Source organism: Pan troglodytes, chromosome 13, assembly GCF_028858775.2.
Source record: "Pan troglodytes isolate AG18354 chromosome 13, NHGRI_mPanTro3-v2.0_pri, whole genome shotgun sequence".
Classification (NCBI taxonomy): domain Eukaryota; kingdom Metazoa; phylum Chordata; class Mammalia; order Primates; family Hominidae; genus Pan; species Pan troglodytes.
In genome coordinates this window covers 50,947,115-50,961,130 of record NC_072411.2, presented here as the reverse complement: position 1 = coordinate 50,961,130, position 14,016 = coordinate 50,947,115, and the positions used below count along the sequence as shown (strand labels likewise).

The 14,016-nt window shown below is 42.4% G+C and overlaps 1 protein-coding gene and 2 long non-coding RNA genes across 3 annotated transcripts in view; 2 read left to right on the top strand and 1 right to left on the bottom strand.

The window, feature by feature from the left end:
• Positions 1 to 14,016, bottom strand: part of KIF5C (kinesin family member 5C) — a 151,360-nt gene that overhangs the window by 104,424 nt on the left and 32,920 nt on the right. The window contains exon 2 of the mRNA XM_009443445.4: positions 84 to 174. Within this exon, the coding sequence (XP_009441720.2) occupies positions 84 to 174 (91 nt within the window). The remainder of the gene's footprint in view (positions 1 to 83; positions 175 to 14,016) is intronic.
• Positions 1 to 14,016, top strand: part of LOC107973790 (uncharacterized) — a 28,830-nt gene that overhangs the window by 5,117 nt on the left and 9,697 nt on the right. The gene's annotated exons all lie outside the window — the stretch shown is intronic.
• Positions 694 to 12,892, top strand: LOC134807981 (uncharacterized). The gene is made up of 3 exons (XR_010149750.1): positions 694 to 836; positions 1,327 to 1,562; positions 12,745 to 12,892. It is a non-coding gene; the product is annotated as an uncharacterized LOC134807981 (long non-coding RNA).

Below are 14,016 nucleotides of genomic sequence, written 5' to 3'. Positions count from 1 at the left end.
CATTGATTCCTAGGCTGCAAATATCACTTAATGCTTTCAATTACTCTGAATGGCCCAGGAGGAAATAAAGAAATAGCACTTACCTTTGACAATTTGCTTCGCACATGCATTGTAAACCTGCTCTTGGGTCGTGTTGGGAGGTAGCACTCTGTCGAAGACATATGGCTTCCCTTGCTAAAAAAGAAAGACAAAGGAAAGAAAAAGGTGGAAAAAACACATTAGATGTTTAGGAATAAAAAATCGCAAACATTAGTAGCTAGGCCATAGGCACTAAGTCACCAACCCTGTTCTTTAAGGCAGTTCATTACCAAGAGCAGGGAATTTTTACAGCATAAACCACACATGCATTGTGTATATGTGCACTGTATGTTGAGAATCTGAGATTTTAAAAAAATTTAAATTGAACCACTTTTTAAATGAAGGGTAGGTTGAGACTCATTCATTCATTCAAACAAATATTTACTGAGCACTTACACAGAGCCCGGCACTGGGCTAGATGCTGAAAAAAAAAAATCACAAAACAGTCTTGCTCTTGTGAATCATTCAATTAAGTTGAGCAGATAGCTAATAAGCAAGAAAGCAAACACATAGGAAAACGCAAAATGCCTAGGTTTAAAACAGTGGGACAGAGGGAATGCTAGAGAGGGCAAGGAAAGCCTGGTGAGGAAGGACCACTTAAGTGTATCTTTACAGGATCGGGAAGATGGAGGCTCCTGAAGAGCTGTAGAAGCGCATCCTAGGCAGAAGCCCAGCAGACAGCAAAGGGCCTGGTTTGTTCAAGGAACTGGAGGGCAAGAAAATCAGGAGCCAATTCATGCAGGGCACAGTTAGCCAAGGTGATGTGCTTAAATGTTAGCCAATGGGAAGATGGGACAAACAGATTTAAGTAGCTGCTCTTATTAGAAAGATATTATTGCTTTGTGTCCAAAAGAATTCCTGTGTTTTCTTTCTCATGCACAAGTGATGTTTTAACTGGGTTGAGGCTTCCAAGACAAAGAGAGCCCTTCTGTAGAGTAAATCAAGAGATTTCCCCAGGTGTGTGGTCTTGGGATTTGGTTTGATGCTCAAATGTGTGTGTTTCAAGGAAATAACTAGTAGAGGTAAGGGAAGAAACTCCACCGTGCATTATATGGGCCCTGACGCCCAATCACTCTACGCTTAATAAGGAGTTACTGGGCATTTAGGTGCCAGGCACAGTGCTGAGTGCTGGGGAAGTGGTGGGTGGGACAGACACAGCCCCTTCCCTAGGAGAACCCATCCTGAGGGCACCTCTTCTCTACCACCACCGCCCAGGCAGGGGGCAATCATGCTCACCCTCTTCCACAGCCGGACTCACTCAGGAGGCCCTTCATCTTCATGTTCCCCACATAGCAGAGGGGAGGGCAGAAGATGAGAGGGAGGAGAGAGCAGAGCCAAGAGCCTCCTTTTCTCCCGCTGTGCCCCTCCTATGTGTTGCTCTGGACACCAAGAACCACCCAAGGACAGTGGGACTCCTCGAAAAGATAATTGCTCATGAGGGATCCAAGAGCAAGGCTTGTTACATCCTATAACCTTCACACAAAGTAAGTACACAGCTGTCAGAATGGCTTAATGTTCTACTTATTTATTACTTGGGTAGAGCTGAACTGGAGATAAAATCCTAGCCCTTAAGCTTTACTCTTTGAAAACTGGATAGCACCAGCCAGGTAAAGGAGCTACTTCCATTTGGTCTTAGAGAAATAGGGAATTTTCAGTTACTATAAAATTTTGTTTTGATGCAAAGCAGCAGAACCAGAGTCATTCTGCTAGAATTATAGAAATAGAACATTTTCTGATGTTTTGTTTGCAGTAAGTTTCCTTCAGTTAGTGAATCAAGGATTTGGTTGAATAACCAATAGACTATTCCTCACCACAGTCTATTGCCAACTATCAGCCTACTACATGCTTATTAAGCTTTATCTATTTGTAAAATTCAACTAAATGTCAGTAAGGTAAAAGGTAAGAGTAAATATTTGCAGAGTTTGTCTGGGTATTTGTTATCAATTGAACTTTCTGGAACAAAAATGTAGCTTTGCTTAATTTAAAACAAATCCCCTATTTATACAAACAATGAGAATCACCAAAGTAAAGCGTCTTGTTTACAGCTTGATCCTGCTTTGGGTTTTAGAGAAAATACACTTAATACAGCAGACAAAATGACCTGTTAAATTATAGCACATGGTACAAAAAAAAAGGACTCCTCAGTTTTGCCCTTCTGTTTAAAATGTTTATTAGAATGCATTATGCCTTCACTTTAAGAGAAGTAGAGAGCAAGAAATCTCTATTCCTCATTTAAATAACATAATTTATCAAATGACAAACAGACAATACAGCGATTCTTCATAACCTAAAGTTAACTCCCAAACAGAAGTTGCCTTCAAGTCATTATGATTGATACTAAGAAAAGATAAAATTTAGAAAGTGATTTGTTATGAGACCTATCTTGTCAGGATTAACACGTTATGTAGTTAAAAATGTAAATATTTTTATGTGTCCTGTCTTGCACTGAGTTAGTTATAGGCTTTTATTTTAGGTCAACCTTAAAGTCTCGGAAGAGATTGATGAGAATTTAGTTATTGAATATTTTCAAAGAACTGACTTGGGGCATAGCTGTACCAGCTGTATATATAATTGCCATTTTAAAAAATCACTAATTACTCTTTGCTGCTTTAGTAATGGTATGAAAATCTCACAAATCCTGATTGAGACTTGAACAAAGACCCTTCCCCAGTAGCCCCCAAGGAGGCAAGATTGTCCATTTTTTATTCCACCATGGCTAAAGGTTTCTCCAGGCATGCACTGGGCCCAACTTGCTCTAGTCATTACTGAGTTTACAGCTACAGAATACACTTTTCAAATGACATTTAATGCAGGTTCTGGGTACTAACACTTGAAACCTAATGATGAGGTCACCAGTCACTCCTTCTGGAGACACGAGTCCCTTCCAGGTGTCTATGCAGCACATGGCTCTCTCCAACCTCTCTGGCTACCTCCATCAATGTCCTTTGCTGGCGTTTCTTTCAAACTTCTAAATGGTGGTGTATTCAAGACCCAGACCTGTGCCTCCTTTCTGTCTACACTCTTGAGTTACATGTAATTTAAATGAATATTTCAGCCTTCATCTCTCTTCTAACATCCAGATTCACATGTCCTCTAGACATTTCCATTTAGGTGTCCATGAGCCATCTCAAATTTAACTGACCAAAAAAGAGCCATCAAGCCCTCCGTATCTGAGTAAGAACTATACCACCAATCACCTAGTCACTCAGACTGAAAACTAAGAACCATTCAATATGTCCCATAGATTCCATATCCAAACTATATCCCAAACCCTATCACTTCTCACCATCTATACCATGCAAACTTAGTCCATCATTTCTCCATTAGTCTCTTCTACACAACAGCTATCACCTCCTGACTGGTCTCCCTTCCTTAATTCTCGCTCCTAACTATCAAATTTCCACTTAGCAGCTAAAATGAGCTTCCTAAAACTGTAAATCAGATACCAATTCCTTGCCTAATTCCTTCCAAAGGCTCCTATTATTCTTAGATTAGACCCTCTTTGCCCTCAGCTGCCTGCATCATCCTCCATCTCACTACAGTGTGGCCCCACGGACTTTTCTCTGTATGATGCTTATTCCCTAGTTCACAGCCTTTGCTCTTAACTCTTCCTTTCCCTTAGAATTATCTCACTGCAGATATTCATTTACCTGTCTCCTTATCACTACTCTTTAGAACTCAATTCAAATTTCTCCTTCCCTGAAAGTTTTCATGATCCTAGGAGCCCCAACCCCACCCAGGTATCACTCTCTATTACATAACCCGAATTAGTTTGCTCCATAGTAGTTAGTATGTGACTAATTATCAATCAATCTAATTAACCACTACAATTATAGCATTTTACCAGCTAAAACAGAAGCCATATAAATCCCAAGTCCTAACCCCATGTAGGCAAACCTGCTTCAATTTATGAAGGGAATCTGGATAAGACACACACATTCCACACACATTACTACTGAAAATAAAGTATACAAGCTTTGCCTTGAAGCCTGCATGTGGAACAGTGCTAATTACATAGGAGCAGTATAACTAAAATTAATAATTTACCAGGATCACATACAAAAAATAACAGCAGATGGTTCTTACACTTTTATAGTTAAATTTTTAAAAAATCATACCACCAGAACTCTATCAAATTGTTGAATGCAAGGTGTCTGGGAACCATATGGCCTGCCTATTAATACATTTGACCCATTACCCAATAACTGTTTCCCAGCCTGGAAGGAATATTACTCTGGGAGACAATAGAAAGCAAAAGATTCACATAAACATTTTGAAGATGGGCACCAGGAGGGATGTTAAGGAAAGTGAAATTAATTATCCCCAAGAAGAGATCATTAAGAAGTAATCCAATAACAAGCTCTAAGACTGACGACGAATTGTAGCATAAGGCTGCCAATGATTTGAATGATTTTTCTGCTCTCTTTATCAAGAAAGAAACAAACAAAGGCTAAAATTTTCACAGAGAGATTTAAACTCACTCTGTGGAATTACCTTCTGACACTGAGGAGTACTGTATTCAGAAGAGGAACTATGGAGAACAATAAGTAACTCTGTGTTCCAGGCACTTATATGATTTCATTCCTGAAAGTACAGAAATGACAAGTTCTTTCAGCCTGTGCTGTCACCTTAACACTGTCACCAACACCATCACCAACCACGATGACCCATGCCCTTTTATACTCTAGCCCATTTAATTCTCATAAGAACTCTATGAGCTAGGTATTATTATCCCCATTTTACAAACTGGAAAACTAAGGCCAAGCCATATTATCTGCTCTATTACTTAGGGGAAATAACTGCCAGGCCCTTACTTCAAGGGTTCTTCCTTTACGGAGTACTGTTTTCCTAAAAAGCTTATGATTTGCCAGAAAAGCAGGAGACATCCGCAATAACACATGCTAAGACTAATATGAAAGACTGAAGCAAAGTGATTATGAGGTAACAAAAGACAGAGATCCCTACTGTAGCCTGTGGCAGTCAAGAAAGTGTTAACCATGAAGGTAGTGCTGACATGAAACCGTTGAGGAAAGAAAAACTGAAGATATGGGAAGAAGGCAAGATTGGGGAAAAAAATGAAAAATTAAAAAAAGCAGAGGGCATGCAATGGCAAGCATTCCTTTCAACAGAAGGAATTAAAAATGGGCAAAGGCCAATCAGAGGCTAGGGAAAGACAGATGCAAGGCTTGCTATGGAAAGTTGAAGTTATTTTTAAAATTGTGTAATTTTTCAGAGCCAAAAGGTCCTTCCAGGTCATTTCAACCCATCAGCATGTTTTATAAATAAAGAAAGATCAGGAGAGGGTAGATGGCATGCGTGCAGCCAGCTAGGTAGGCAGCAGATGTGTGCCTCGCATCCAGACCTCCTGCCTCCCTATCCAGTGCTCTAGAAGTTCCACTTTAAAATCACTTGCTCTCTCCAAACATCAAGGAAACAATAAGCCTGAATTTCTGGTCCTTTTTTCCCCCTGCTTTCCTCCCAATCAATTCCAAATTATTTTCAAATACAAAATTAATTAGTCCAATGAACAAAGAGTTTTGCTCAAGATGTGGTCAGTGTCATTCTGTTTTAAAAAAAAAAAAAAGTTGGTGACCAACCTACATCAGGCATTTGCATTACACTAAACTTACCAAGCAGTTATCCCCTAAATGAAGTGAAATGAAAAAGTGACGATCATTCACAATGTACCAGCTCAGGAACTTGACATCCTATTATCCTCATGACACCTAAGTGCTGAATCACATCTTGGGCCCCTCCAGGTCCCCAGGCCTGTGACTCCTGAGCTCAGCTCCACAGAGCACAGGGGCCATTTAATTTCCAAGAGCCCCAGAAAAATTTACCCTGTTTCAAGGCCATCCTCCGCACTCTTTAAAAATAAACAAAATTTCAATGTTCATTCATAAAGTCTATTCACGAAAGGCGAGGAGCCATGTCTGGTACAGGCACTTGTACACTCGCCAGCTTTACTGTTACAGCTTTGGAGACTCTGGAAACTTCTGTGAAAATACAAATGGCAGACCTGCAGCAGATGCTGTCAGGGGCCTGACTATCCTCTCACTCTCCACCACTTCCATGTAAGCTAGTCTAACCTCCCACAGTCAGCTCCTGCATCTCTCTGCCTGGCTAGTCTAACTTCTCATGGTCAGCTCCTGCATCTCTCTGCCTGAAGGCTTTTCTGGCTGCTGGAGCCCTCTTGGTCACCCGCAACAGGCCAAAGGGATGTTGTGGGTACCAACCCCAGCAGTTCTTAGTCAATGGCTATTAAGAGTTGGGGGGTCAATACTTTAGCTCCCATGCCCAGGGGTGGTAGTGCAGGGGTGACCCTGAGGCATGTATTCCAAACTGGCACCCAGACCTCCCCAGTGGGATGAGGCTCCCATTACCCCTAGTGGGAACTCACGTGATGGCGCACTCTATATGGGTCCTTCACTTCCCTGCCTCGCTTCACTCTTCATCAGTGTTTCCTAGGATCATCTCCCAAAGAAACCTGCACTTCCATCCTTGCCTCAGGGTCTGCTTCTGGGGGAGCCCCAAGTAAGGCAAAATTCAAGACATTTTGCTCCCAAAGTTCTTTCATTCAGTAGGTCCTAAAAGATCTGGACTGGTGGTTTCACTGTCAAATATGAAGCCATCACATTTGGTTGGTGCTCAGCCAACAAATTGAGTGGAAATTGAAATCCTTGCTAAAATTCAACAAGCTGGGGCTTTGGGACACTATCCTGGAAAGGGGGTACACCTTTTCCTTCATAAAAGGATGCTTGCTGGTCACTTGCCAAGCAATGGTCCCACGGGGCCACATCCACCCAGGGAATTATCAGTTTCTAACTGACACAATTCTAGAAGCATCAAAGGCTCTTGAAGGCCCTGGCCTAGCAGAGCACCTTAATGGTGCAGGGCAGGTGCTCAATAGATGTCTGTTGATCATAATGATGACTAATACCTGCCGGATGGGCCCCAGGGATGCTAGAGGAGGGTGCCACTCTCAAATGGTGTACGATACAGGAGACGCACACTGTATTTCTCCAGTGTGTCAGAAACTTCACGTATTTCCCACCATTCTTACTCCCCACCAAGATTTTAGCAGTCCTGAAGTCACTATGTCTTTCTACACCCCTTTACCTCTTTACCCCATTACCTACCTTCCCATTTATCTGAAGCTGGCCTGCAAATTGCCAAGGCAGGAAAAACCCCACTTTGCACATTGGGGCAAAACATCCCATACCTGGCAGTGACCACCAGCTCTTTTCCATCACCATTATACCCTCTCCAGGGTCTACTCATTTGCAATGGCAGCCTCACAGGGAGACCCTAAGGCCATGCTGATGTCTCCAGTCAGCAGAAGCCTCTACTCCAGCTGCCCATTCTCCTCTCCACTCCACTGCCTGCCCAGTCTACATGGGATGACGCTGTAACTGGAAGTATAAGTGCTAAGCCAGAGCTGCCCCTGGACATTGCCCTCCCCCTCCCCACACTGGCTCCGTGCCCCAAGGAAAGCAGCTGGTGCCAGTTCCGGCCAAAGCCAAGGCTGCTCCCAGGAGAATCTGCAATGAAACAAATGTCCACAAAGCAGCCACTGGCTTCTAATGGAGTTGCCAAGGCAATGTCAACCACTTCACGTATTGAGAATGAACAAAGGCAACACACAAGAATGAATCTTGTAAGCCTTCCTGCGGGAAACCAGGCTAGAATTCTTTCCTTTCTGCCAAAATTCCCACTGTGTGGACACACAGGCACTGTCAAGATCACAGACAGCTACAAAAGAACATTCTGAGAAGGCAAACTGCCCGAGTGATAATGAAGAAATTCAGAATCATTGCCTGGCTAACAGGCATAAAGAAGACAGAAGTGTTACTTCTGTTAAAGAGAATAATGGAACCTGTGCCTCAAAAATAAGGTTCTTATGTGTATGTGATTTTCATTTCAGATCAAAATACAATGAACTCCTTTCTCTCCCACCCCCAAGCTCTTTCGCCTTTGATTGCTGTGTGCCCTTACCTACAGGGGGTAGGAGGAAAAGTCAGGCAACTGGTTCTAGTCCAGAAACTGGCCCCTCACCTGCTTTGAGACCTTGATCAATTTACCTATATTTTCTAAGCCTCTTCCTCTCTGTAAAGTCAAAGGTTGAATAGTTCTGGCTCTAACAAGCTATCACAATAATAAGCGGTAAGGAATGCTGTGATTTTCCCATCAGAATGGCTTCTGCCTTGACCTATAGCATGAGAGAAGGTAAGCTGTAAACAGGAGAGAGCTCCGTGTTCTCTGCACTCAGAGGAAGGAGCAGAAATTGCTGCCATGGTTATTTCAGCAGATCAAGTTTTCTGCCAAGTCAAGTCTGAAGAAAAAAAAAAATCAAACCTTCTTCACTGGATGGGAGGTGAAAAAGCCATTTCACAGAAGGTAGAATGGAGGATCTCTTGTGCCAAATGGAAGATAACAAGGATAGCACTGAGCCTTCTCTCTGGGGTACACCGCCCTGGTGGGGCTTCCTGGCACAGTGCAGTACCATCCGGTCAAACTGCCGCTCGACAAACCTCTCCCAGTTACGCTGAGTCTCATGATGGCGCTGCCAACATGGGAACACGTGGTGACACATGTAAAGTTCTCTTCCCTTTAGTTAAAAAATCAAAAACAAAAGCTTTTCCCAGACCTTCACTTGGCTAAGTATGGTGCATAGAGAGGCTTCTGAAAAACACTGCAAATATTTACTGCCAATAGAATTAACATTTGTTAACTTTTTTTCACTCTTCAGAAACAGCTTACATAATTATAATTATCCCAGGTATTGAGCAGCAATTTTACTTTTATAATAAGTTAAGGCCCCTCAGTTCCATTTGTTCCTCATGATTTTGGGGGTCAGACAAGAATATCAACTTCACTTTCTGGGAATGGAGAATAACTTCCCATGGCCATGTGGAAGGCAAAACTTTGAGCTGAGACTGGGATCCAGAATTTCTGGTTCCCAGCCAAGCCTTCTACCCGTAACACCATATTGCATCTTGTAACTGTTCCCTCAACTATAGATTTTCTAAGAATTCCACACATTTGGGTTTAGAACATGATGCCATATAACCTAGAGTGCAATGGCTTGCTTCTACATATTATGGATAAAATAACTCCCATAAATTACAAGGAAAATGTTCCACAAATGAGTATAATTACATTAACCAAAACTAGCAATAGTCATTAAGTTCAGGATGTCTATTATCACAATGGGTATTTAACATGCCACTCCCATTCAAACATAGTGCACTAGCACTATAAATGAGAGCTGCTGGATGCAAACTCCAAAAAGGTCTTTAATAGTCAACTACATCTAGATGGACCATCTGGAACTTGGGCTACACAAGGCTCATGCATCCCGGGGTACATCATCTCAGTTGTCATGCAGGAGAAGGGACATTTGACCCACAGTAGCAATGGTGGGTTGCCCAACTGGCAGATGAAGTATTGAAGCACTAAAATATATATACAGGCCAGGTGCAACAGCTCATACCTGTAATCCCAGTACTTTGGGAGCCCGTAGTGGGAAGATCACTTGAGGCCAGGAGTTTGAGACCAGCCTAGGCAACACAGAAAGACCCCATCTCTATAAAACATTTTTAAAAAATTAGCCAGTTGTGGTGGTGCACACCTGTTAGTCCTAGCTAGTCAGGAGGCTGTGGTGAGAGGATCATGTGAGCCCAATAATTTGAGGCTTCAGTGAACTACGATCATGCCACTGCACTAAGGCCTGGGCCACAGAGCAAGACCCTGACTCCAACATATATACACACATAGAATTTTTTCTTTAAAAACTTTTTGTTGCTGAATTCAGCCACAATTTTATAAGCCAAAAATCTTTAAAAAGTGATTTTGAGTGTAGTTGACACACAAGCATTGCATCTTTTAAAAGATTTCTAATTTTAGTTGGAGGACGGGGTACCATATTTTTCAACGCTTAGGTATTGGAAGAGCTGGGTGGCCACACACATGTGGAATTTGAAGAACAAACTCTCCCAACACTTCCTTCTGCCAGCCCCTGCCCCTGCTTCCTGACTTGAAGTTCCACCATTTGAACCACTAATGGATTCAATAACTTTTAAAAGAAGACTATGATTCCAGAAGGCTAATTTATCAAAAATAGCCCTCTAATCTTCTGCCAGGAGCAGCAATTAGCTTATCAGATTCGTTAGTTAATAGAACCAAGATAAACCAATTGTTCATTTCTAAGCAGTGAAGTTGGGATGGGGAGAAAAGAGGGAGGGGCAGGAGGAAGGGAAGGGTTTCCCAAGCCAAGCAGGAAAAATCAGTGTGATGAAGGAGATGGCACCAGAGGCAAATGTCATTTCCTTCACAACTAGCCTAGGATGGGCCAGCAGATAATAGTTTAAACCTACTATCCAAAGCAGCTTTTGCCCAGCAATCTAGGGTAATAATTGTTTAATATACACCAAGGCTCAGGTACTGAAGGGCCACTTACTGGCACCCTCTCCCTTGAGACGGGAGCCCTGGGTTCATCCAAGATTTCCTTCCAATATCTACCTCTTCACAGGCTCCTTTCTTTCAATGTAAAGCATGCTTATGTTTTCTTATTCTCTTAAGTTTTTTCTTTGTCCTCCCTCAAACTACTGCCCCAGCTCTAACCCCTTTCTCTATCAAACTATTTAGAAGGTTGGTCTTCTCATGCCTCTACTTCCTTACCCCTCCCATCACATCCTGCCACCTAATTTTTGCTCTTATTCATCTGCCTTCTTAAAGGGCTTCATGGCCTCTTAATCTTCAATTCTAAGACACTTTGATGGTCTGCAATATCCTCAGTATTCACAAGGGTAGAATTGTGCACCAGCCCGGCCTTGTGGAAACTCTGCTCAGCAGCCCCCCTGGATGCTGCGTTCTCTGGCTCAGCTTCCTTCCTCTTTGACCCCTTCTTTTCCTCTGTCACTGCCAATTTTTCTTTTTCTCCTTCCTGCCAATTCCAAATTTAAGAATGTCTCCAGATCTCTCACTGGGCCTCTTCTCTTCTCTTTTGCACCTTCCGTTTCCATACTCTCTCACATGGAAAGGCACAAACATTCCTGTAGTTTTAGCCACATGCTGTAGGCAGAAGACGAACAAAGTCCATCCTGAACTCTGAGTCCCAAACCCACATTGTTAACTATCTAATTAAAACCTCCAATTAGATGTCCCCAAGTACCCTAAACAATATATGTTGAAAAGAGAGCTTACTGCCTGTCTTCTCTGCCTCCTTCTCCTCCACCTCTTTCTTTCACTATCCCCAGTCAACCAGGATAAAAAGCTCAGAGCTATCTCTCCCACAGTTGTCCCTCACCACCATCATGCAATCAGTTGCCACAGAGTGGTCATTCATTTCTTTGATCTATCTCATTTTGTGTCTCAACTATTCTTACTACTTTTTGCCTAGACTTGTACAAGGGCCTTCTAAGTGATCCACTTGTCTGTCTTTTCTCCAATGTGCTCCACATCCTTTGCCAAATCCATCTGCCTCTGGCCCAGCAACTAAAAGAGCTTGCTAGGATGCTCTATGGTATATGATCCCCCTAGTGCAACAGCAGACCTACCAATCCCCACAGGAATGTCCTTCTCTACTGGACCTCACTGCTCTGACGATTCCCTCTAACTAGAATGCCATCTCAATGATTTGACCGTGTTATCTGTCAAAACACTACCCATTCCTCTGGAAGCACCATGTCATGGAAAAAATGCAGGATCCAGAGTTAGAGACTGGGGTGAGAGAGGGCTAATATATTTGACTGACTCTTGTATGCTAGATCCTATGTTTTACCTGGGGCATAACATAGATTGCTGACAACTATTCTTTAATGTAATTGCCACTCTTCATTTTACAAGTGACAAGGTCAGGTTCAGAGATGTCCATGGCTTGCACAGGGTCACAAAGCACGTATTACATTGGCTTCACATGGTAGTTGTGAGAACAAATAATAAAAGGCATATAAAATTACTTTACAAATTGCAAATTACAAATTGCACATATGTTATTAACATTATAACTTATCTTACCCTTTTATAGATTTTTAGTTATTTAAGGACATGTTTTCTATCTTACCCATCTTTGGATTCCCTGCAGCATTTATGATAAGTATTAAAAGTGCTTACATTAATAGCTGTTTAATTAAATTGGATTTTTCATGTCACATTTTGAATTAATAGAATTTTTAAAATTTTACTCCAAAATTAAAGCTGCCACTTATTGAACAGGTCCAAGTGCCAGGTAGAGACTACCATGAATCTCCACAGCAGTGCTCCAAGGTTAGCATTATAATATCCATTTTACAGATGGAGAAATCAGAGTTCAGAGACAACACATAATAGTCGCACAGCTATAAGTAGGAGAGGCAGGAGGGTCTGATTTCAGAGCTCATGATTTCCCACCATTAAAGACTCTCGATCACAGATATCCAATTCACCTAGAACCACCAAAATCTAAAATTTCTGCAACTGAGGTGATTCCCATCTCTTGTGAGCAGAGAAACGTTATTTTCCTTCTTATAGCCATTGTGCTGAGAGCTCTCTTTCAGACTCTGCTCAGCATTAATTACCACATTCTCATGAACACTGGCATAATCAGCCCTCTGCCCCACACAACTAAACATCTTTCTTACAGTTTTACAGATTTAGGGTTTCTCGTCTTACTGCTTTATTCAACAGATATTGACTGAGAATCCTCCATGTGCTAAGTACTGTTCAAAAACACTGGGAACCCAGCAGGGATGAGCCACAAGTTTCCTTGTCTTTACAAAGCTTTCATTCTGAGGGAGTGGAGAGAGACAAGCAATAAACAACCAATCAAAACAAAGATGACTCCTCTGAGTGTTGTGATATGTGGGTCAAGGAGGATGGCTCCCAGGATGTGACCGCAGAGCAGAAGCCTGGAGGCTTGCCAGCAGCGGGAAGAGCAGCGGCAGGGCACTGCAGGCAGAGGTGACCAAAAGCGTGAAACCTTGAGCTGGGAAGCACGTGGTCTGCTGGAAAGTGGGCTGATGTATTTGAAGAGAGCAAGGAGCAGAATGGTACAATGGGGTGATGGGGGAAGAGCCAGGCAGAGCCCAGTGCTGCAAAGCCCGGTAGCACATACATGTGTAACGTACCTTGAAGCAAATGAATGGCCTGATCTGGTTTCTGTTTTGGCTGCTCTGTGGTGATGTGGTGCCTGGGAGGCAAAGAAGCTGGGAAAGAAGCGGTTTTTCTCTTCTAGGTACTTTAAAGCTCTATAATATATGCTCAGGTGAAATTTGGCTGGTATTTTCAGGGACTTCACTGCTTTTGTGCCATACTGGCCTCATCATGTAGATAACATCACGGATTCATTCCATCTTATTATTCTGTAAGAGTGATGTCTAATTTTTTTAAAAAAGAATCAGCTTTAAAAAATGCAAAGTCTCATAGAAAGTAACTCTTTTCTATTTTAAGCAAGCATTCAGAATATTAGCAGTGCTAATCAGTACCTCACTAAACAGTTATGACTGATTCTAAGTGCAAAGTGGGGAATGAGAGTAACAGAGAGTATTTACTGGCTGCTAAAAGCAGGTACGATGGGGAGCATGCTAGAGAAACGGTCTCACTGAATCCTCGGATGACCCCGTGGTGTAGGTAATACTGGAGAAACTGAGGCTGCAGTGGCCACATGACTTGCACAAGGCCACCCAGTAAGAATGGGATAGAACAAGAGCCCATGTCCATAACCCCTCTCCTACTACGCTAAGGTCAGTGTGGCCCTTTAAGGTGACCAAAGGGTTAGAAATAACAAACAAGAGTGGATGAACCTAGGTTTATTTTGTCTGGAGGAGAGAAATCTTTGAGAGTGATTAATTAAAGCATATTCAGGATATTTTTTAAATAAACGGAGACAGCTGTTCTCCATCATCCCTAATGGTAGAAGAAAAGGCCTTCACCCTCAGCCTGGCAGGTGAAGACAGAGAT